Here is a 24,030-nt window from a genome sequence, read left to right as displayed (position 1 = left end):
CTCTGCATCCCACCATGTCTCATGGCCTGGATGCTTTCATGGAGAGTCTGCTGTACCTGAATAGGCTCCTGAGACAATGCAGAACCCTGATCTTCCAGGTTTCTTATTTCATGGGGAACCTCAGAGTGGAAGGTCTGCTTCTCCCCATACAAACCATCCCAGACTCTGTGGTCATCATCTGAGACCCTTCTTTGTGTTCCTCTCCATGTGAGATCTGGAGGGTGGCAACACAAGAAAGGGCCTTTTCTGTAGTGGCTCCTCATTTGTGGAAGGTTCTCCCCAGGGAGGTTCTCCTGGAACCTTCATTATATATTTTTAGGCAACAGCTGAAAGTGTTCCTCTTCAACCAGGCCTTTGGCTGATTAATACCTTTTAAATGTATCTTTGGGAAAGGGGGGTATTGCTTTGTTGTTATTGTTTTAATTATTTACTTGTGTTCTTACCTTGTAATTTATTCTGTGATCTGCCCTGAGATCTTGTGATGAGGGGTGGTATCTAAATTTGATAAATATAAATAAATACAACCTCCTTGTGGGTACCATTGTTGACTTTCCGTCCCTGACACACAGAGGGCTGCAGGAACAGTGACACGAGGCACATGGGAAGCCAATGGCTGCATCCCTGCTCTCCCCCTTATATGATGGTAATCACAGTTGGGGGGGCAGGGAGAAAATAGCTATACTTGTACCCAGACCAGTCCTGTAGTGTTGGCCTGTTAGTCATGAGCAGTCACTTTCAGCCAGATCCTGAAATACCTCCATGTGATGGTCTGCTGAGTGGTGATGATCTTCTGTCATGGGTCACCGTAGCGCATCAGGGACTGGGTGGGGCTCATATTTTTGTAGTGGCTTCCCCTTGTTTTACCCAGACAAGTTAGAAAACATAGCCACTAATGCCTAGTTTGCCCTATAAATAGCTCATTTACAAGCTGTTATATGAAAATGTCCTAAATGAGGGTTTTTTGTGTTTTTTTAAACCAGGTCTCTTATTCAATGTAAATATTTCCCTCACTTTCTGCATCAACATTTGGAAGATTCACAAACTGATCCGCTACCCGAGAAGATGAGAGAGTCAGTGGTAGGTTTTGTTTCTTTGTTTTTACGGGGAGCCCATGCAAAGGCGTCCTCTGAAATCCCACAACCATTCTGTGATATTATTTCACACGCAAAGTGTCAAGATGTCTGGTCAAATTATTTAAATCTCTAGCAGAGAAGCAAGTCTGGGGTAGAGCTGCGAATTGCTTCAGATGAATGACAGTGGAAGAAAGAAAGGCTTTAGGGACGACAAGGCTGCTTTCCTCGCTCTTAACTTTTCCTCTTTTGGCATGTAGACGGAAGTCGCTGGGATTCTTCAGCGCTGAAGGTGCTGCAAAATTGCATCTTGTGTGAATGGAAATCATTATGTCTTCCATGAGAAAATTAACAGGAGTTGCGTATGACGCTTGTGGTTAAAACAGGCATTATCCGGGGTGTTGATTAGAAACATAACCTTAAAGCAGTCGTGTTGGGTCTCTGATTTTGCTCAGAACAGCAGTGAAGGCTGAAAGGGGTTTAGCTTTCCCTTCCTGTGCCACTTCTGCAATCTAAATTGCTCCTCCAGAACTGTTGTTAGCTCACTACGGAAAAAGCACATGCACAATGTCGGTACCTGTACCTGTATTGGAGAAAAACCATAGATAGCTACTGATAGAGAGGCTTGCATGCAGAAGATCCCAGGCAGCACTGGGGAATACCCCTATCTGAAACCCTGAAGAGCCTCTAGCATTCATTGCAGACCAGGGGGTAGAAATAGTGCAAGGCCCAAAATCACATGAGAATCCTTCACGAGTAGAGAAAGCCCCCATACCTTTGCTCTCAAATGAGTAGAATGCTATTAAGGCACCAGGTGATGCATTGGAGGGGATGGGGTTTGGCAGCATGCCATTGCCCTCCTTGTGTGCGTGACATGTGAGGAGGACAAATTCCTGTGTGCTCTGTATGTGTGCATGGAAAGTCATGTCCAACACTGGCGTTTGGCCCCTGGAAAGTTGGCCAGGAGGGTTTAGCGCCCTCAGGCCCCCAAATAAAAAGGTTCCCCACTCCTACAGTAGTTAGTTCTAGGCTAGAGGGACCAATTTGCTAGTCTGGCACCGTGTCCTATATTCTTACCTATATTTTTCCACACTAAGATTAGCGGGGAGGATTTTAGATGGAGAAAACAGGTGTGTCAACCTGTTAAACAGTCGCTTCCCTCCACTGCTGTATTAATAAAAATTGAAGGCCCCTGAGGACACTTTGCATCCCCTGCTTTGTTTCTTTTTAATTTCAATCATAGACCCCCCCCCCCACTTCACACCCTTCTTTTGTCAACTTACGACAAGCTGCTTTAAACTCACTCGGCGAATGCTGCTACACGCCAACCCAATCGCCACAAGCTCTGCGAGATTCCAGGGGTTGTAGGTGTGCCTTAACCCAGCCAGGGCTTGTTTTCCTTTTGGACAAATGAGGCATAGCCAAGACTCTGGTGTCTTTAGGATATATGGCTTATTTACACATATATACAACCTGAACCTAGAGGGGCTCACAGCACTAGCACCCAAAAAGGTCCCTGCTTCTTCCATAGCTTTAGCCTTTCACTCAAATGGACATCAAGCATCATCATGCCCTGCCCTTCTCCAGTTTACATTTCTGCTACTGGTCTGAACCCTCTGCTTTTATCCCCTGAGGGATAAAAATGTGTTTTCTAGATTATTGAGTTGGGGGTTATAGGCAGTGTTCTGTGTGTTTTAAATACTACTATTGTTAATGTTTTTATATGCTGTTACTTGCCCTGGATCTCTTCTCTCTGGTGAAAGGTGAATTAAAAAGTAATATAATATAATATAATATAATATAATATAATATAATATAATATAATATAATATAATATAATATAATATTATAATATAATATAATATAATATAATAATGTAATTAATGAATGATGCAGCCCTACCACGAAGCAGCATGAGACAGCCACTTCAGGTAGCTGACATTGTTAGTTAAAGTAATTAAGAAAGTAAAGTAATAAATTGAAGTATTTATTCCCAGAGGTAGGGAGAAGGCCTTGTGGGATTTTCTGCCTCAGGTACCAAAGTAGCTTGACACATCAACTTTCAGCAGCGGAGGTGGTTGCTACATTGCCTGAGGTAGCAAAAACTATTGAACCAGCCCTGGATTCCTCCGAAATTAATTAAAGGGCATTTTTGACAACTCTAACAGCTATAGACACAATTCCTGCTCCTCTGCTTAAGTTTGTAATAGATACCGTTAATGGGACTGACACTAGCATCCAAGAGTTAGCAGAAATCCCCACGTCACACCACTTGCCTCATTTTGTGCCCATGAAATTCCAAAGTCTTGTCCACGTGGCAACTTCCTGCACTTCTGATTGGGTACTGTGGACCAGACAGGGATTGCAGAAAAGACCTTGGAAAAGCCATATTCCTTCCCCTGGCATCTTCAGACCCAGATTCAACTTTCAAGATATTTGTAAATCAAACATCCCCTTAAGTGTTGACTATGGTGAATTGAACAATATTTTGCAGTGCCCAACCACACTTGAATATAACTTGGTTTACAAGTTACAGCTTCCCTTAAGTGGGATTTATGTCCCTTGTGGCTTGCAGAGTCAAGCTGCATCAAGTAATATTGTTAAATGTTGAATTGAAGTTGGCATGTGAAAAAGTAATATAACATATGTGTGTTCCTGCCTATCTAGACTGATGATTTCAGTTTGGTAATAAGGAATGTAATAGCTAACGTATGTTACACATGTTTGTGTGTGCACACACAGAGAGAGTATAGAATTATGCGGATGATATTTAGCTTTAAGTTGGGTGCCTTGAAATCAATACCATTTGAGCTGAAGATAATTGGTCCACTCTTCAGGATGAATCTAGAGGGATTTACTATTTAAAATAAGCCTCTCTGATTCCCCTCCAAATTAGCAATAACTTAGCACTGCATTTTCCAGTGACCTTTGCTACATTTTTGTTGCTTGAATGGCACTGTAACAATTGTCAGCCTTGGTGACTGGAATCAACAAGGCGGCTGCATTGGCTAATTAACCACTCAACTTGGAGAATGGAACTTCCTAGCTTTATAATTAATTTCATAGGCATCCACACGGTTGATTACTGCATTAACCAGCAGCCTAAGGGTATTCATGTGTTACATTCAAACTCTAACTTCTTTCCTGGACTGTAGCAGTAGTGGAGAATCACAGCTCCAAAAAAACAAAAAAAACAAAACAAACCACAATTAAATGCAAAAAGAAGAATTGCATAGTTCTCTCAGATTTGAGACAGGGTGGTATGAAATTGGCATTTTCTTTGTAGAAGGTTAGAAGAAAGTCTAAACTATCAAAAATCGCAATCCAATTCCCATCAGGCTCGTTTTTACTGGGGGGTTTCCCCCCTTCCTGTTATACATATTCCAAACACAGTGGGCTGAATCTATAGTCCCCCTGCTGCATCTACACTGTTGGGTTCTGTTTTGCATATCTATTGGTATAACACCATGGATGGGAATGTGCATTACTATCTGATTTGTAAAGCAAATGAGAATATGCCTCTCACCAACAATATGCAATGCAGTAATGCAGTGCAGCTCTATAGTGTATCCAGATCGCATCAATGGATACAAATTTCAGTGCAAATGTGCATCACACCATCTCCAATAAATCTTGACTCCAGTGGGAGAGAAAACAATGTTGTAGATGCAAACCCTAATTGGTGGGCTTCGGTGGTGTTTCCAAGGGTGTTGGTGGCATGCCTACTATTTTTATGCCTTGGGGGGATTTTTTTGGTTGTGTGTTTTTCTGCTTCTGGGCTTAGCACATGTACAGTATAGAGGCCATTCGTTCCACTGCCAGAGTATACTGAATTCCTGAGACTATGCAATTGCTCTGCCCTTTTGTTTCCATTTTCTGTTGCTCTTCCCGACTGGCATCAAGATTACTAGATGTGGCTATACTTCTCTATGCTCATTAGAGGGCTGATATAAATAGTATTATTTTTATATTACATAACGTTATGCTTTAGGATAAATAAAGCAGCAAAGCTTCAGCCAAGGAGCCAATAAATAAGTGGTTCATTCGTGCTGTGCAGCTTTATCCTAACAGTAACCCTGTCCCTTAAGCTAAGTTGAGAGAAAGTGATTAGCCAAGGTGAACTTTATGGCTGATTGGGGGATTCACTCCCAGGTCTCCCGAACTCCTAGTTTGACTCCGCTCGACCCACTAAGCACTGCTCCTGTACAATCCCCATGCATTTCAGTGTGTGTGTGTGAGAGGGGGGGGTGTTTCCTGTGTTAGAGGTAACTAGTGTAACACTTTGCCAACTTTTTTTACTTGAACAGCAACTGGGGAATGCTTTCATTCAGGGCTTGCCCACATTTTCGGGTGACCCATGGGCATATTTTTGGGGTCCCAAGACACATTTGCAAGCTGAAGAAGCTGTTGTGAGTGGCTCACACCCACCCAACCAACCAAACACTGCAGTCTATTATGTTGGCTACAGCAGAATGCCTTTTTTCAAGCCCCATTTCAGCCTGGGGGGTTGCGGGGGGGAGGGGACCCTGTGGGTGCCAGGGAAGGCCTCTGCCTGCGTGGATGTCATGCTGGCAACCCCTTATTTGAGCAGTGACTGGTGTGAATTTCATTGCAACTGTCAACTTCTGAAGATGGAGTAGCTTCATTTAGCAAGTCAAATTGGTCTTAACTTGAGTTTGATCATTTTAAAATTATATTCACAGAGGGAAACCTTGAAATCAGATCTCATTGTGTGCTCCGTGGCGGCTGTGCTGTCATTTGCAGTCAGTGCCAGTACTGTTTTCTTGTCATTAGGGGTAGGTATTATAATTCCTTTCTTCTATATTATTTCCTAAGATATTGTCTCTGTTATTCAAAGTAAGGAGATCTCATTATAGGCCATTATGGAAGACACATTAGCAGACGAAGGAATATTTGCTTGTGAGTGGTACTGGGAGTTTTGTTTCACTTCACACATATGAAAATCCAGTTTTTAAATATGAGGTGCGATGCACTAAGATGTTTTTTGGCCATGGTGACGCAAACCTCTGGTACAAATTGGCTGAGCTACTGTAATGCCTTGGAAAGTTTATGAGCATTCAGAATACTGAGAAAACCTGCCAGCTCTAGGATATCTGTGACAGTCAGGCTTTCGTGAGTTGAAATGAAAGGTTTTTGCCAAGAAAAGCCTGCCACAGTGTAAGGACAGGAGGTTCCCCAGAACCCTCGGCACTAGGGAGGAGTTGGGGGAAAGTCCTGTTGTGCTAGTGGAACTTATTGCACTAGATGCAGCTAGCTTATCTTCTAGCATTATGTCCAAATAAAGCAATTGTATGGAGTGCTTATGTGCCACTATTAGCAGTGGCCAGGTGACAGTGTCATGCACTCCAAGATCATAACCATTTCAGGTGATCTTCACATCCTGGCCATAGTGTGTCAACCAATTGTTGTAGCCCTTATTTTCTGACTTCTATTCATATTTATCATGGAAGCAATTTCTGTATACTGCCTGAAGCATTCCTTGCGCTTCAGCCTTGTATCTGGCATATTCTGATTTTCTATTGGCATTCCGTTAAAAAAGACACTTTCTGTGTTTTATGACCCAGCACAATGGACTCCTTAGGCTGTGAATGTGCAAAAACCAAACAAACCCAAACAAAAAGCAAGCGCGCGCACACACACACACACACACACACAGAGAGAGAGAGAGAGAGAACAAGTTTAGCAAAGGCGGGTGAAACGCTACAGCAACCTTTCTCTTCTCTTGAACTAAAATATAAGTAGATACTGTGTAATAAAGCACATGGTAAAGAGTAACTGAGAGACAGGAGAGTTTGCTTTTGTTTCCTCAGTCCCACATCTGCCTGTACAAGCATATGTTTTCCAAAATAAAAATGGGCAAATGTTGAATGGAAACAGCATTACAAAAAATCATGCGGTTCTTTTTTAAAATATATATATTATAGTACTTAATATATTGTTTTTAAATGAGATTTGGTTTCTTCCCCCCCCCCCTTTTCTTCTCCTTTCAACGCAGCCATTTCTCAGCATTGTGCTTTATGCTTTAGCGTGGACTGTGGGATTCATAACACACTACCTGATTCCTCAGCTTCGCAAGCACCATCCATGGCTGTGGATCTCCCACCCGATCCTTAAAAATAAAGAATACCAGCAGAGAGAATTAAGAGGTGTGTAAAAGCTGCTTCTTCTTTTTTTAAGAAAAAAGTTTTAAGTGACACTGTCTATATGTGCTTTACCTTATAATGATTTTTTTGTACATCAGTGAGAGTAATCATTCACAGAATACAAAGGGAAATGAAAACAGGCAGATTGTGGCAAAGTCAATTGTTGGGCGCAAGAATAATAGCATATCAGGGATCAGGCAGAAGCCTCTCTGAATGTGCAGTTGAGACACCAAGAGGAGAGAGAGACAGAATCTATCTGATCCTGAATTCTCCCCCCCATTTTTCATTACTAATTCTTGTTAGATTGTTTCCCATTGCATTTAACTCAATTGTTGCTATGTATCTTTGCAAACCTCAAAATAAATATTGCAAGAAAGCAATGCTGCAAAATTGGATGCATTTTGACCTACCAAGCTCTTCCTTAGGGTATTCCTGTAAGCACATCCAGCAATCGCATTTGTGTGCAGAGCTGTTCCTGATTCAGGCGCTAGCAGTCAGATTGCTGCATGCGCTTGTGGGAAGGAAGCATAAGGAAACAGGTCAGGGGTGAGAGGAAGCGAGACAGGTGAGCTATCCCTCTTCCTGCTGAATTTGTCTACCCTCTCTCTCTGTGTGATGATCCTGGATCATGGCTTGTTTTTACCTTTGACTGGAGAGAAGTAAAACACAACAATTTAGGAAAGTATATTTGAACAAATAAAGTTTGACAATAGAAAGCAGCATTGCTGAATTACTGAAACTGGTTTTTTTGTGGTTGCTTTTCTTCCTTTCTTTTTGTATATCCGTTCAGCATTTCGACTGCTGTCAGGGATGGTAATTTGCTGTTCTCTCAGTGACCTCAACCCACTAAGCCCTGCTGCTATGCAATTTCCTAGAGGTCTGGCAGAGATTCAGTAAAGAACTAATTGGCATAAACGGATATTGTGTTGTAGTAGTGGATGACAAGTTTCTCCCTTTGTGTAAAACAACCTTTACAACCTGCGTCCTCTATTTATGTCAGCCAACTAACCTGAGCGCTTGTGGTTGTTCTGCCCTTTGACTTTAGTTTTGTCCATTTTATCAAGAAGCTATTTATATGAAGTCAGACCATTGGTCCATCTGGCTCAGTGTTGCCTGTTCTGATTGGCAGCAACTCTCCAAGGTTTCAGGCAGGGAGTTTAGCTGGATATGGCAGAGATTGGACCTGGAACCTTTTGAATGCAAAGCAGATGCTCTGCTGGGGAAGCTGTAGTCCTTCCCCAAGCTTCTTACTGGCTCCCGGTGGAGTACAGGATCAGGTTTAAGGTGCTGGTTTTAACCTTTAAAGCCCTATACGGCTTAGGACCCTTGTACCTACAGGACCGTCTCTCCTGGTATGTCCCACAGAGGAACTTATGGTCTTCAAATAAAAACATCCTGAAGGTCCCAGGCAACAGAGAGGTTAGGCTGGTCTCAACTAGAGCCAGGGCTTTTTCGGCTGTGGCTCCAATCTGGTGGAACGCTCTGTCACAAGATACTAGGGCCCTGCAGGACTTGACATCTTTCCGCAGGGCCTGCAAGACAGAGCTGTTCCACCAGGCCTTTGGTCAGGGCACAGCCTGACTCCCTCCTTTGGCAATCTTTACAGAACTTAAGTTTATGGTTGCCATCAATTTGATTTTAATTAATTTTTATAATGAAATGTTTTTAGAATGTTGCACTATTTTATTGTTGTTAGCCACCCTGAGCCTGGCTTCGGCTGGGGAGGGCGGGATATAAATAAAATTTATTATTATTATTATTATTATTAAAAAGAAACAAGAACAAAAAACCCACTGCATTCTGATTAATGAGTTTAATGCAGGGTGTGCAACCCATAATTTAAAATGCATCTCAGTGTTTAAATTTCTGGCAGAATTCTTTTTCAGCTATTTGGATGCAAACTAAAGTTCGGGTGACATGAATACATGAGACTGTGATTTAAATTTCCTGCCCTGTAGTGTCGTGAGGAACATTAAATTTGAGTTTTTAAAAAAGTCATATTTTGGGTATTTTGGAATTGCTATCTTCAGCAGGTGGTGTCTGGAGACTTCATTCCAGTTCTCCTAGAAATCTGTTGGCTGGGAGCCAGCTTGTCTTTGGATAACCCTCACTTTTTCTTTGCTCCAATTAAGAAACTTGCTGTCAATTTTTGATGGGTCTGTGCTTTAATCACTCTCAATGTGTGTTTTTGACGTGTTTGAAGATAAGAACGTCAAGACAGTAGGTCTCGTCTGTGACCTCAGTCTCTTCTTGAAACCAAGCCAACAACTAGATACACTGCAGAGAAACATATTTATAAGATGCATTATTTAAATAAAAAAGAGATGCATTGTAATGTTAAGTGTATTTGGCAGGAGGGTGTTGCATGGAAATATATTCGCAGAACAATCAATCTCGAAAGAGGGTCTTTGATACCAAAATGTACCGAAGAATTTCTAGTTTTTTACAGTTTATTACAGAATGACTTGAAAGAGTAAATGAAGTGCAGGTCTCCTTTGTTGGTTTAATTCCAGATGAAAATAAAATGCTAACAGCCAGTGAGTGTTAGAAATGACTTTGCATTCTGGCATTGCTTACATTTATGACCCAGCCTTCTGATGCAATCTTCTGGACTTTGTTTTCATACTTAGCAGACCAGGATTGTGATGCACTCCACCAAATACTTTATTATTATATGGCACAAGATTCAACTTTGTTTCCCCCCCCAAAGAATTCTTCCAAAGCCAACAATATTATCTAAGCTATTATTTGTGCCCAGGTTGGAAACCAAATGTGTTTCAAGCTAAGGGTTACCTGGCTCAGTTCAGAAGGTAAAATGTTAAGTACTAGAAGAAGAAGAAAACCACCTGCAACCAATGTATCTTTGAACAAGATTTTGACTCTCTGATTTGAAATAGTCACCCCAGCTTAAGATGTGTTGGGTTTCCTGCCTGCTTAATAACTTCCCACCTGCTATTGACCTGCCTTCTCTGACGTTTTTGCTGTTTCACTGCTATTCTCATATAGTGCTATGGCTTGTGCATCCCCTTAGTTAAGACTAGTTTTCTTCACTGCAATTTTCTGTTGCTTCTAGAACTGCTGTTAAATCTGTATTCTTATGGAGCTCTGATCTAATTACATCTGCAATACTGACCAGGGATCCAACGCTTAATCAACTTCTAGTTGCTCATATGAATCCAATGCCCCTTTGGAGTTTCACTTTGTTATCCTAGCATGTTTCAGATTTTGATGAGAGATCAGCACCCCCCCCCCCATCGGAGCCAATTTTGGCATTCACATTCCATGTGATAAATCAATAAATCAGCTAATGCCATGTGTGAGACAGATGAGCTATACCCTGTTATGCATGGCAAGAGTTTTGACATCACTTTGTTTTGAAATGTTCAGGTGCTGCCCATTTAATGTGGTTTGAAAGACTCTATGTGTGGCTTCAGTGTTTTGAAAAGTACATCTTGTATCCGGCAATAATACTGAATGCCCTCACCAATGACGCCTTCTCAATCAGCAAATACAAGAGGCTGACTCCACAGTAAGTTACTTAAATGTTGTGATACATTATTTGTAGATTAAGAGCTGGACAATATCATTTATGCATCTGGTCTACCATTTAGGCTTCCACAACTTGTGACCTGCCTCTCCTAAACTGCTGTCACCTACAACAGCCATTATTTATAACTGGAGAGGTGCTTGATGTCTCTCCTGCCTCTCCCTCCAGGTTGGCCTACCCATTGGCCGCATTGAGACCTTTGCATCAGATGGTGCGACAGGAAAGGCCATGGATTTATGTGCCCTCACCCCACTAACTCACCACTGTTTAGTGTTGTAAGAGTTCTCCTTTGCTGAAAGTGGGACTGTCCAGTGGGGCCTCTTCCTTGGAAGTGCTTTTCCCCAGAATGAGGTATACTGAGCAAGGCGGCCTCAGAGATTTGTTTACCCCTACACACATGGGGCCATAGGAGCTCTGATTCAGGTGGCAAAATGTCTTGCACTAACCCCGGCCATGCAGGCATCATGAGCCTGAACCTAGTGGGCTGCCATATGTGCCTGGAGGATAGCATTTGCTCTTCCCCTTGCCCTTCCTTCTTGGACTTCATTCTTCTCCAGGGATGCCAAACCCAGCAAGCGCTCTTATGTCGTTGGAGCGTGCCTGCCAATGAGTTCAGAACTCGTCTTATCTGTGTTGCTTTCAAAACTGAAAGTACGGATGAGAGAAGAAGCTCTGACAGCCTCCAAAAGAGTTTCTGACATTTCATTCACATGGCAACATTTAGCTGATTGTTTGGAGTAGTCTTATCTCTAGCGAACCTAAAGATCTGCTTGAAGGGACATGGAGCAAAGAATAAGTGCCTTTTAGATTCATATCCACCGAAATCCATCCAGGCTGAAAATCCCAAATGAATGACCAGAGCACAACATGTATCAAGGTCTTGAAAATACTGGCACATGTCGCTCATTGGAGAAGACATTCTGAAACCTTGTGGCTTGTTTTCATTTAATTTGAAGATAGTGGCAGCATCACATTTCCTTTATGAAACAATGTGTGCAGGATTTGCATCAATAACTTATCTCAGGAATGGGGAAACCTGTGGCCCTCTAGATGCTGCTGGACTCCAACTCCTGTCCTCCCTCACTATTAGCAGTGTGGCTGGGGCTTATGGGAGTTTCAGCCCAGTAACTTCTGGGGGACCTCAATTTCCCCATCACTGCTTTACCATCCCTTCTCTGAGGTGACATAATTCCCACTTGGCTGATTTCAGTAGTCAACCCATATAGTAGTTTCTTTCCATGGATGAAAGGTGCCCTGAAACTCCTAGTACATCCCTTTGGGAATGGGTCAGGCAAGCTTCTATTACAAAAGGAAATTGCTTGGTTCACTGAGGTAAAAATAACTAAAACGGAACACATTTGCAATCTTATCTGAAAGTCAAGGAAGGGCAACCCCCTTCACAATGAACCCCCGTTTTTCTGCTACCCCAACTGGTAGTTCCCTGTCCCATTTGTGCAAGAGGTTTGTGACCTTCTTCCATTCTTTTCACTGCCACAGCCTGCTTTTTCTACTGTGTGCTCTTTACTTTATTAACATAAGGAAGATTTCAAAGAGGTTATGCAATGCCTATATGTATATAGCATTATGTCTATTAACCTAGGAGCAATTATTATGTAATATTTCTTGGAAAACTGCATTAAAAAATAAAATTATTTTCCACAGCAAAAATGGATCAATGTACAAATAAAAGTGTAAAACAAAGAGCACAATGCCTACTAAAAGATAGAAGCAAGAATTCTGGGAAGTTTGCCAACTATCTTTCTTTATGTTCTAATTTTCTAGTACTTAAACAGTATGTTGACACCAAAACTGTTATAATGATTAATGATCTCTGAAAACATATAACGCTGTGCTTTCAGCAGGGAAATCAGTTTAATTCATGGGTACATCTTTCAGATATGTTATACATATACTAGATAAGGACACCAGCCTTTTAAATAGTTATTTATTTGAAATTTGTTCCAAAGGATTTCAATAGACTTGTGTGGTTGAGCTGGGAAATAGTGACTGGCCCAAAATCATCCAGTGGGCTAAAAGGCAGAGCAGAAATTTGAATCTGCATATCCTGCTTAATGCTGCCCATTGTGCAGCACTTTCTCCTCTCTTCCTTTCCCTTGTAGTCTTTTCATGTGCCCCCAAACTCTGCTTTGGGACATTCCTCAACCCTTGAGCAGATTTGGGGGGCACCCAGGGAGGGAGAAGAAGAATGGGAAGTCACATCATGCAAGTGAAAGTCCGGTCACATGATGAAGTCTGGTCAAGGAAATTGCCGATGTTATCTCAGCGCCTCTGTCTATTATCTGTGAGAATTCTTGGAGAACAGAGGAGGTTCCTGCAGACTGGAAGTGGGCAGGTGCTGTCCCGATCTTCAAAAGGGGGGTGGGGAGAAGACCCAGGTAACTACCAGCCCGTCAACTTGATGTCAATACCAGGAAAGGTCCTAGAACAGATAATTAAACATTTGGTCTGTGATTACTAAGACCCATCATGGGTTTCTCAAAGACAAGTCATGCCAGGCAAACCCAAAGAGTGCTCACTAATGGTTCCTCGTCATCCTGGAAAAAAGTGACAAGTGAGGTGCTGCAGGGTTCTGTCCTGGACCCGTTGTTGTTCAACATCTTTATAAATGACTTGGATGAAGGAATTGAGGGAATGCTCATCACATTTGCAGATGACACCAAACTGGGATGGGTAGCAAATGCTACTGAAGGCAGAATCAGGATACAAGATGACCTTAACAGATTGGAGAACTGGAGCCCAGACTAAGAAAATGAATTTCAGTAGGGACAAATGTAGGATTTTACATTTAGGCACGAAGAACCAGCTGCACAAATATAAGATGGGGGACAGTAGTACATGTAAAAAGGATCTAGGGGTCTTAGTAGACCTCAAGCTGAACATCAACAGTGTGGTGCAGCAGCAGCAGAATGAATGAATGAATGAATGAATGAATGAATGAATGAATAGCTAATGCATCAACAGAAGTATAGTGTCCAGATCAAGGGAAGTAATAGTGCCACTCTATTCTGCTTGCTTAGACCACACCTGGAGTATAGTGTCCAGTTCTGGGCACTACAATTTAAGAAGGATGTTGACAAGCTGGAACATGTGCAAGGAGGGCAACCAAGATGATCAGGGTTCTGGAAACCAAGCCTTATGATGAATGGTGAGGGAATTGGGTATGTTTAGCCAAGAGAAGGCTGAGAGATGATAGCCATCTTCAGATATCTAAAGGGCTGTCTCATGGAAGATAGAACAAGCTTATTTTCTCCTGCTCCTGATGGTAGGACCCAAACCAATGGTTTCTAGATACAAGAAAGGAGATTATGACTAAACATCAGGAAGAACTATCTGACAGTAACAGCTAGAATGGACTTCCTATGAAGGTGGTGGACTCTTCTTCATTGGAGGTTTTAAAGCAGAAGTTAGGTGTCTATCCAATATGGATTCTTTAGTTGAGATTCATGCATTGCAGGGAGTTGGATTAGATGACCCTCAGGTTCCTTCCAATTCTACAGTTCTATGACTCTATTATGTTGAATGTCACCTCCTGTCTTTTAATACAGGACCAGTCCAGATTACTTTGGAGAGCCATGTCATTGTGTTTTGATTCAATAAAGTCAATTAAAAAATGGTACTACTGCCAGACATAAATAGTCACCTTCGTATAGTGATTGGTTAAACGAAACAGAAACCATCCTAATAAGTTGTTCTATTGAAGCTTTACTTTCCTGATTTTTTTCTTTCTTTTCTTTCTTTTCCCTCTTGCAGCTGTGATATCTTTCTGATTACAATTGCGGGAATGAAGCTATTGCGGTCTTCATTTTGTAATCCCATTCACCAGTTTGTTACATTAAGCTTTACTGTCATCTTCTTCCAGTTTGACTACTATGGTAACTCCGATAACTTCTTGTTGAATTTCTTCATGATGTCCATTGTGTTTAATAAGGCAAGTGAATTGTTACTTAAAACTCTGTCACAATTTTAAGTGTTTAAGAAAAAGAAACAAGAATCCATAACTAATAACATGTGTCTAACTGTATCGTAAGGGACGCGGGTGGCGCTGTGGGTTAAACCACAGAGCCTTGGACTTGCCGATCAGAAGGTTGGTGGTTCGAATCCCCACGACGGGGTGAGCTCCCGTTGCTCGGTCCCTGCTCCTGCCAACCTAGCAGTTCAAAAGCACATCAAAGTGCAAGTAGGTAAATAGGTACCGCTTCAGAGGGAAGGTAAACGGCGTATCCGTGCGCTGCTCTGGTTCGCCAAAAGCGGCTTAGTCATGCTGGCCACATGACCCGGAAGCTGTACGCCGGCTCCCTCAGCCAATAAAGCGAGATGAGCGCCGCAACCCCAGAGTCGGCCACGACTGGACCTAATGGTCAGGGGTCCCTTTACCTTTACTAACTGTATTGTACAATAACACCTGAAAAACATAGTTAACATGTCACATTAAAGCATAGTCTAAAAGAAACAAAATGGAAGTTCCAGCTCATGCTGCTGCTGCTGCTACACCACCAGGAAACAAACCAGGCTCTGATTGGCTGGAATATCTGAACCTGTGTTCCTTGTTTGTTATTCTCCAAACAAACCACAAGAGGTAACCAAGGCTGTTTCTTGTCTTACTGATGGTTTGTTTGGAAAGAAACAAACCATGACTTGTGCCAAACCCGGAAATGACCCCAAAAGTCACAAAAAGTCACAAAAAGTGACAGGGTGAGGGAGGAGGGTTTGTAGGCTTTTTCAATGGTGTTTCAAATATACAGGGTTTCACTTAAACGCTTGGTGCCTTGGAACATAACTCTCACATAATTTGGGGGTTGCCTGTACTAAAATCACAAGTACATATATTACAGGTTTACTGAAGAAATGCTACAGGCTATGGGCCAATTAAACATATTTTTGAGAGGCAGATCTTGATTAGTCTTAGAGGTTTAGAACTTCCCTAAAAGTTTATATGAGTTTATTTGGGGCAAATGTTTTATATATCTATAGATCTATACCTATTAACTATTGAGAAGTTGACCATGGTAGCAATATCTTGGGAAACAAGTGAATAAAATGGAAATAGCATGTGCGGAGTAGTCGTGCTGAAATTGTTTCATTCAGAGGCATGCTGAGACAATGAGTGAAAAGTACAATCTCATTGAGCTGGTAATTAGAGATTTGCAGTGACTCTGTAAATGAAATACTTATAGGATTGCTGGGTTTTGAAGATTAATTATTACATTTTGCAGGTTATTATTTCATCACATGGATCTAAATCCCCAAGAATCTCTGAAATGTTGTGGGCTGGCCTTTAAAAAAATTAATTTGGGGTAACTTTATTCCTATGAAAAACCTATCTGTCAGGTCCCTGCTCAGATGGCGTCAGGCACTGTATCTGTAACTTTCCCAACTCTCTATGGTCCATTCTGCTTCAGCAAGAAAAGGAACTGACAGCTTCAATCAATGCACTGTTCAATCACCATAATGTTGACAACTATTTTTGAAAGATAGAAAGCACATTTTTGCTGCCACCACCTTTGGCTATGTAGAAATAACTCTGGAAGTGACAGCCAGGAACTTATTATTCTCTGAAGGTGTGATTTTTCCCATGTCTGAGCAGCAAGGCTTTTTCCTAAGTGTTGTAAGTCTGTATAATCATTTCAGTAGAAAAAACAATCCGTGTGAAGCCACGGTTGAAGAAGCATATCCATTTTTCCACTAAAGGAAATGAAATAAACCCACAGTAGACAACATCTCCAGCTTTGTTATTCTAGGTTAGATGACACTTTCTTCATCTGTCCTCAGTAACGTGCTTTGCAATGGTGACGGGGGTCACAGCTGGCAAGGGAAGGGGTATCCCTTCCTCCTCATCTGTGACTGCCCCCCACGCCCCAAATTGTCCCACTGCTGTAATTAGGCTTGAAATAAAGCTTTCTGTTGTAGCCAGTGGAAGGAAGCCTAATTACAGTGTATGGGGCATTTGCTGTGTGGGCAGGTCACAGCTGGGGAGGGGAGAGCCCCCCCAACCCCCATTGCAATTAGGCTTAAATAGCCTTCTATTGACTACAAAATAAAGCTTCTTTCAAGCCTAATTTGAGCAAGAGAAGGCAGTGGGCACCTGTGGGCCCCAAGGAAGGGCCTCTGCAGACTTCTGAACACCTGCAAGCGCCACATTGGTGACCCATGTATGTAATTAATGCAGTCCAGTGAGGATGCAAATCATCCTCACTGCTCACAGGGCATTGCTTTCCACAGCCACTTTCATCCCCCTATTAGCTCCTTGTAGCTGCTTTTGGATGTGCTACCGCATACTGGATCATCCAGTTCAGTAAATTGGTTGGGAGCCCTGCCCCCAGAACCAAAATTAAAATGGTGCATAAAGGTATTGGGAGGGCTGTGCATGGATGATGCATTTTGGCTGTGATCCAGGATTAGAAATAGCCATACGATATGTAGGGAACTGAGACTGATTGAAATAGTGGAGGATAATTGCCCGTTAGTTATTTACTGGGAGGCTCTGCTTTCCTTTGGACCACATCAGTGAGGGCGAGAGGGTAGGTCTTGTTATCTGGGCAGCCCAGGTTCTCCGTGCACAATGCCCAGGCCTGCACCCCAGGAAAGTTACTTCAGTGTTGCTAGCACAGCAGTTTGACTTCATCCCAGATTTTTCACCCCATTTTCCCTTGAGACGGATGAATGCCAACAGCAGATTCCCTGCGCCCACTGTTTCTTCTCTGGAAATACCCTTTATGCCACTACTTTGCATGACTGCAATGGTTGTTTTTTAGAGACCGGTGAACTTTAAGTTTGCCATGGGAAATTGCTGGTGTTCACATCCCCCTACAGACAGATAACAAAAGTGGAACCAAGTTGTCCAAAAGAATTAAGCCCTTCACAAACTGCAATAATCTATCTTGCCTGGTGAGTGGTGTCTCTTGAATACACATAGAGAGTCTGATAAGTTCCATTTGGATTATTTCATCATACAACAACCCAGTGTTGTAAAGATATGTTCAGTGATAGGACAGAAATCCGCTGGCCTTTTTATTCTGATAAGCAACATAATCACCTGAAATCCAAAACATTTGTTGAAAAGGTCTTTGATATCTCAGTCTGAAATGTTTTATATGTTCAGTTGAACCCTTGTCCTTTGGCAATATGTGTGCTTGGCTCCGATTAAGGTCAAAACCTGTCAAAATTTCTTATGAAAAACGTTACAAAATGAATCTGTCAACTTAATCTGCTCAGCACAAGACCACCTGCTGGGCTTCTCCTTGAGGTTGTAATGAAACTTCCTCATCTGCAAGAAAAATGGACTGTTCTTCATTTATGGAAAGCTCTTTGATACAACTGAGCCTTTTATGAATGGTATGGGGAGGAAGGCCATTTTTAAAAATTGCCTCCTTTTTCCTGCAGTTCCTTGCAACACCTCCCATACTATTCTGGAAGTTGCTCCAGGCCTCTGGAGGCTGGATCAAATGGGGGCGGGACATAGGGGGCTGAGAAGAGGAGGGAAAATGGGTGGAAATCACTTCCCCCCTTTCCTTCATGGAAGTCTCCAGAGGATTAAAGAGCTCTCCATGAATGGAAGGTTACTGCTGGATACAACTATTTACTGATAGCAGAATTGAAACAAATTAAGGGGAAGAGTTATAAAGCTTTTAAGTTCAGAGACAAGATTCACTTGAATGACATTCTGTGTAGAAAAATAGGTGAAAGCATAAACAGAAGCTAAGATGTACACAAGTCATAAATGACTTTCAGTGTTAATGGGAAGTTAGATTTGTAGAAAAGAAATTGCACTTCAATGAGGAAATCTTTATCATCGGCAACATGTAAGTCCCCCAGCTCTGCCAATTTTCTCCAAAGATGCAGAAAGATTGCTCAAAACATTCATGAGCAATGCACATTAAGGGAGATAAACACAAATTAGTCTGCAAATGGGCAAAATATTATCTCTAATTGGATGCACATAAAAGAAAAGTATTATAATTCCAATTCAACAGTGGAAGCAGTAAGATGTTTCAAAATAGGTAACTGGCAGTTATGTGGTTATAACAGGGCTATGAATCGGGGGGTCTCAAATGCGGCATTAAAGCACCCCAAGCTCTGTGATCACAAAGCTCAAATACTGCAGCCGATAACAAGTTTTGCAAATTGGGCAGATTCACATAATGCTTCTGAATTTTCATGATTCACACACTTTGCATAGTTGCACAGTTTGCTCAAAGAGCCTAGCTGACTTGGTGATTTTGTGTGCTCTGCTCCAAATGTAGAGTTTTGTGAAAAAGCAAGGGATGGGGATAGAAAGGGATAGAACGGGATTGTGCACAAAATTACTTTCAATGTTTGGAGACTTTTTCATTGGTTAGTCTGGATGGACAGGCACAGTGAAGCAGTCGTCTGTATTCAGCCAGACTTCCAGATTTATCAGACCATTTTGAAAAAGGAAAAAAAACCTAATAAAAAATAAGTCAAGGCAGCGTGCAACTGTGGTAGTGGGGTGTATGGTAGAACTGCATCTTCATTTACTCTGAGTGAAGTGTCACATTCCTTTTTTGGGGGGTGTCTTTGCAAACTAGGGGACGCGGGTGGCACTGTGGGTTAAACCACAGAGCCTAGGACATGCCGATAAGAAGGTCGGCGGTTTGAATCCCCATGATGGGGTGAGCTCCCATTGCTTGGTCCCAGCTCCTGCCAACCTAGCAGTTTGAAAGCACGTCAGAGTGCAAGTAGATAAATAGGTACCGCTTCAGAGGGAAGGTAAACGGTGTTTCCGTGCGCTGCTCTGGTTCGCCAGAAGTGGCTTAGTCATGCTGACTGCATGACCCGGAAGCTGTACGCTGGCTCCCTCGGCCAATAAAGCGAGATGAGCGCTGCAACCCGAGAGTTGGTCACAACTGGACCTAATGGTCAGGGGTCCCTTTACCTTTACCTTTTGCAAACCAGAGGAGGTCAGGGACACCATACACACAGCAGCCACTCATACACCACAACCTAGTCTATTGACTACAATATAATGTTTTTTTTAATCTGAACTTTGGAGAGGGGGCCATGTGGGTGCCAGGGAAGGCCTCTATAGGCACATATGTGCCCACAAGGGCTATGTTGGAGACCCTTGGTCTTGGCAGTCAAAGCAGAAACCACCATAACTGAAAGTAATCTTCAAAAATGGCTGCGTGAGTCACCCCGCTGAAAAAGACAATCGACTGGATGTGTTTCTCCCTTTGCCTCTGAAAGATGTACTTCATCTGGAACCATGCCCTGATGTCATAACTCACAGCATTATAATGTCTGGTTATGGAGCAAGTTGCCCTGCATGTTACAGAGGGGCAGAGGAAAAGATGCATCCCGGAGCTGCTCCCTTGGGCAGTAGCTCCTTTACCTGTTGTGACCTCACCTTCCTCCCTAAGAGCATGGAACACAAAGAAGTCTCTCACACATTTAGCCATTCTATTTATATATCTTCGTTTTATTTTCTTCTTCTTCTTCTTCTTCTTCTTCTTCTTCTTCTTCTTCTTCTTCTTCTTCTTCTTCTTTGTGATGGGGAACAACATCTTGGCTAGAAAGCTCATTTTTCTACAGAGAAAAATCTGGTGGATTTATCTGGTAGATGTGTTCTGTGTACCATATGGCTATCCTGACCACTCACGTCCCCGATGCCTGAAAGATCGTCTACAGACCCTCTTGAGTGCTGAGATCAGCAGAGGGGGCTCTCTTGGTAGTTCCTCCACCCTCAGGGGCTTGGAGGGCAGGTGGCAGCCCTGGGGAGGGCATTCTCTGTGCTGGCCCCAAAGATGTGAAACTCCCAGCAGAGGTGCACAAGGCACCTTCATTATATAGCTTATGGATAATGCTGAAGATGTCCCACTTTGCATTGGCTTTTGACATCAGAGATGTATGTTTTCAGGACCCAACTTTTTATGATTGCAAGTTGTTTTAAATTGTTTTTAATATTGTGTTTAATGCTGTAACCGGCTCTCAGACCTTGGGGTGAAGGGCAGGTAATTAATAATAATATTGATTGATTGATTGATTGATTAAGTAAATATTATGTTAAAATAAAAATATATGAACTGAATACCAACAATCCAAGAGGTAGTATAATTGTAATATAGGTACATGGACATTGCGTGTTGTATAGGATATATATGGTAAAATGCTTTCTTTCTTTCTTTTTTAAAAAAGTGCTTTTCACATACACTGTCATAACTTTTCTGACTCTTTTGCTTTCAGTTGTGGGACCTCCTGCAAAAGTTGCAGTTCATTCTGACCTATATTGCTCCTTGGCAGATTGCTTGGGGCTCTTCGTTCCATGTATTTGCTCAGCTCTTTGCAATACCTCATATCCTTTTTAGTGTACCTGCTATTTTGTTCTGCATTCAGAGGGTTAAGGAAAGCAGGGTGTTCTTGGGCAATTTATATTAAGAAAAGTATATTTTTTTTAATGTCAAAATTTTGAAAAAAAAGTATGGATATTCCCACAGGGAGAAAATGCAATATTAAAAAAGATCCTTTGAACAATACTTTGAAAAGTGGGATATAAATTATTAAACGGATAAAAATAAGAAAAAGCAATGAGTTGAGAAATGTATTTCATTATTGCTTGTGACATTATTACTTCTTCGGTGAGGTGTGTAACTTAAAGTCTGTTTTGCTTCAGAAGGCACTCTAGTATGTAGGCAAGAATGGCTAAAATGTATTGTTGGCTCTCGGACAGATAAGGAAATTGGACAGTGACTCTTAGACTTTCCCAGACTCTCTGGGAATCTCTGCTAATCTCATCAGTCTGATACGACATTTTCAGAAATGGAAGCCCTACTAGTGGCACTGCCTCTATGTCATTAATTGGGAATAGAGAAAGTGACTGAACTACAGAGATCAGATTAGCAATAATTGTTGTTGTTATTATGATGAATGTTACATTTTTGTGGTGAAGTCGTGAAAGTCTGTTCGCTGGATTATTGCTGGGATCCTGCTGGTCTTAAAGATGTAGGCCAGGCATAGGCAAACTCGGCCCTCCAGATGTTTTGGGACTACAACTCCCATCATCCCTAGCTAACAGGACCAGTGGTCAGGGATGATGGGAATTGTAGTCTCAAAACATCTGGAGGGCCGAGTTTGCCTATGCCTGGTGTAGGCCTTCTTTTCCCCAAGGTCCTCCATTTGCTTATTGGCATGAGACCTCTTATGTTTTTTCTCCCTGTTTATTATAGAGGAATATATGCATGGATTGAGTGCCTCCATTGCCTTTGAGTGTGCATAGATATTTTTGTAATGCTTTTGATTTTGAAGTAGTCTTTAGGAGGCTTCCTCGACCCCTCTTCTTTGGTTTCTCTACCTTTCTTGCTCCTTGCACGTACTCCACAGTGATGACTTTCTGTCCTTCCAAGCCAGTATGAATCACGAGTCCACAATATTATGGCAACTGAACTTTGTTGACACTTCCTTCATCCCCATATCCTCTCCATTGGGTTTGAGAGGCTCTGAGGGCAACTCATCTCACATAATCACTAATAGGCACAGACATCATTATATAGCATCCTCTCAATAAATTTAAGGAGTTGCAGATATATACTTGATAAGTATTTACTAAAACGGCAGATAACATCAAACGTTTGATTAATTAGGCCTTAGGAGAAAAGCTGAAATGTGATTATTACTTCAATTACCAACAAAACATGTCTCTCCCATATCAGTCTCTGCAGGCACTGTATGTAACCTTCCAACAGTTTGGCTTCACCCCCAAAAGCACACCGCTGAGACAGACGGATGAAAAAAAGAAATCATTAGCATATTAGTTATTTATGACAGTAGAATTTGCTCATATATGACAGATTAAGAAGAAATGTTAGACACATTTCAATACAGGACCCTGAATTAATTCAAGTGACAAATAGCCCAATCTATTATTCATTTATTTTTTATTTATTGCATTTATATTCCAGCTTTCAATCCAAAGATTTCAAGGTTCTTCCTCTCCTCATTTAATTCCCACAACTGTTTGAGGTAGGTTAGGCTGAGAGCTTAGGCACAAGGGAGCTTCATGGCCAAGTGAGAATTTGAACCCGGGGCTCTCAGGACCTCGCCAACACTGCACCACACTGACTCTGTGGCCAAAGTAAAAAAAAAAAGAAAAGCACTTCAAAGTACTGTTGATTTCAATGAGGCAGTTATGCATATATTTAGAGCTCTATCATTGAACTCAGTCAGACCTAAAAGGGCTTAGCTTCAGCTAAAACGTTCTTCCAATCGGCATTCGAAGCCCAGGGACACTGAAAGTTTGGATAAATGTCAGTAATCTTGTCCATAGCATAACATTCACTGGGGACAAATGATAGACACACAACTAAGTCAGGTAAGTTTGAATGATGGTGACTCTCATCTTTTCCGTGAGACTTCCTTGCTTCTGCCTCTTTGTGGAGAAAGTTAGTAAGATAAATAGGTCAGAAACTGCCCGAAGGACAGCATAAAAGGCAGCGACTTCATCTGTGTTACCTTAACTTGAAATTTTCAGATTCGGCAATGCTCTTCTTTCAGACTCTGGCCACTGCAATCTTTTCTACTCCGCTGAGTCCATTTCTCGGGAGTGTCATTTTTCTCACATCATACGCCAGACCAGTGAAGTTCTGGGAAAGGAATTACAAGTAAGGCAAAGTGTTATACATCTGTTTACTTTATTGTTAAATGTTTTTGGAGCTTTCGAAAGCTTTCCTTCTATGCCTAACAGTTCCCACAGCTTTTCTGTGGACCTTGAAGACTGCTCTGCTTATTTTGCTACTGTTCCCGGGTATGTTGCACCAGTGGCTGTTTGGTAGAATGTTAGTCATTTTGGAAAATAAATATATTTAAACAATCATCAGAGTGGAGTTGTCACAACCCATTTACTGGGCATAGAGGGCAAAAAACCCCAAAAAAACTACGGGAGTAAATCATAACTGCCTCAAATGTCAACAGCTATTGATTCAGCAGCCGCAGTTAGAAACTAAATCATTTCGGCCTTTGGGCAGCAGAAGTCAAAATGGATTAATACAATTTATGTTAGCCAGTTAATGTTCTGTCAGATAAGTGGCGCTGGGTGGGCAGCAAAGCTCTCACCTTTAAGGCTGAGTCTGTTAGAGCCAAACTACACATTACATGCAGTCATGTGTAAGGAAACCCTGACAGTTTACTTCTTTGCTGAAAAGCAATGTCAGCATCAGGGGGGTGGGGTAGGGGGGTGATTTTCCAGTCATTTTCTCACTTTTTGGGGGGGGCAGTAGGG

At 41.9% G+C, this 24,030-nt stretch overlaps 1 protein-coding gene across 1 annotated transcript in view; it reads left to right on the top strand.

Moving 5' to 3' along the window:
- PCNX2 (pecanex 2) overlaps positions 1-24,030 on the top strand; it is a 111,268-nt gene that overhangs the window by 46,493 nt on the left and 40,745 nt on the right. The window contains exons 17-23 of the mRNA XM_080997832.1: positions 981-1,077; positions 5,774-5,866; positions 7,087-7,237; positions 10,622-10,763; positions 14,553-14,730; positions 21,003-21,113; positions 23,286-23,413. Of these exons, the coding sequence (XP_080853958.1) occupies positions 981-1,077; positions 5,774-5,866; positions 7,087-7,237; positions 10,622-10,763; positions 14,553-14,730; positions 21,003-21,113; positions 23,286-23,413 (900 nt within the window). The remainder of the gene's footprint in view (positions 1-980; positions 1,078-5,773; positions 5,867-7,086; positions 7,238-10,621; positions 10,764-14,552; positions 14,731-21,002; positions 21,114-23,285; positions 23,414-24,030) is intronic.

The sequence above is a fragment of the Podarcis pityusensis genome (assembly GCF_964106645.2).
Source record: "Podarcis pityusensis genome assembly, chromosome: 3".
NCBI lineage: Eukaryota > Metazoa > Chordata > Lepidosauria > Squamata > Lacertidae > Podarcis > Podarcis pityusensis.
The sequence above is the reverse complement of the archived record's forward strand: the minus strand, read 5'-3'. Positions and strand labels throughout refer to the sequence as shown.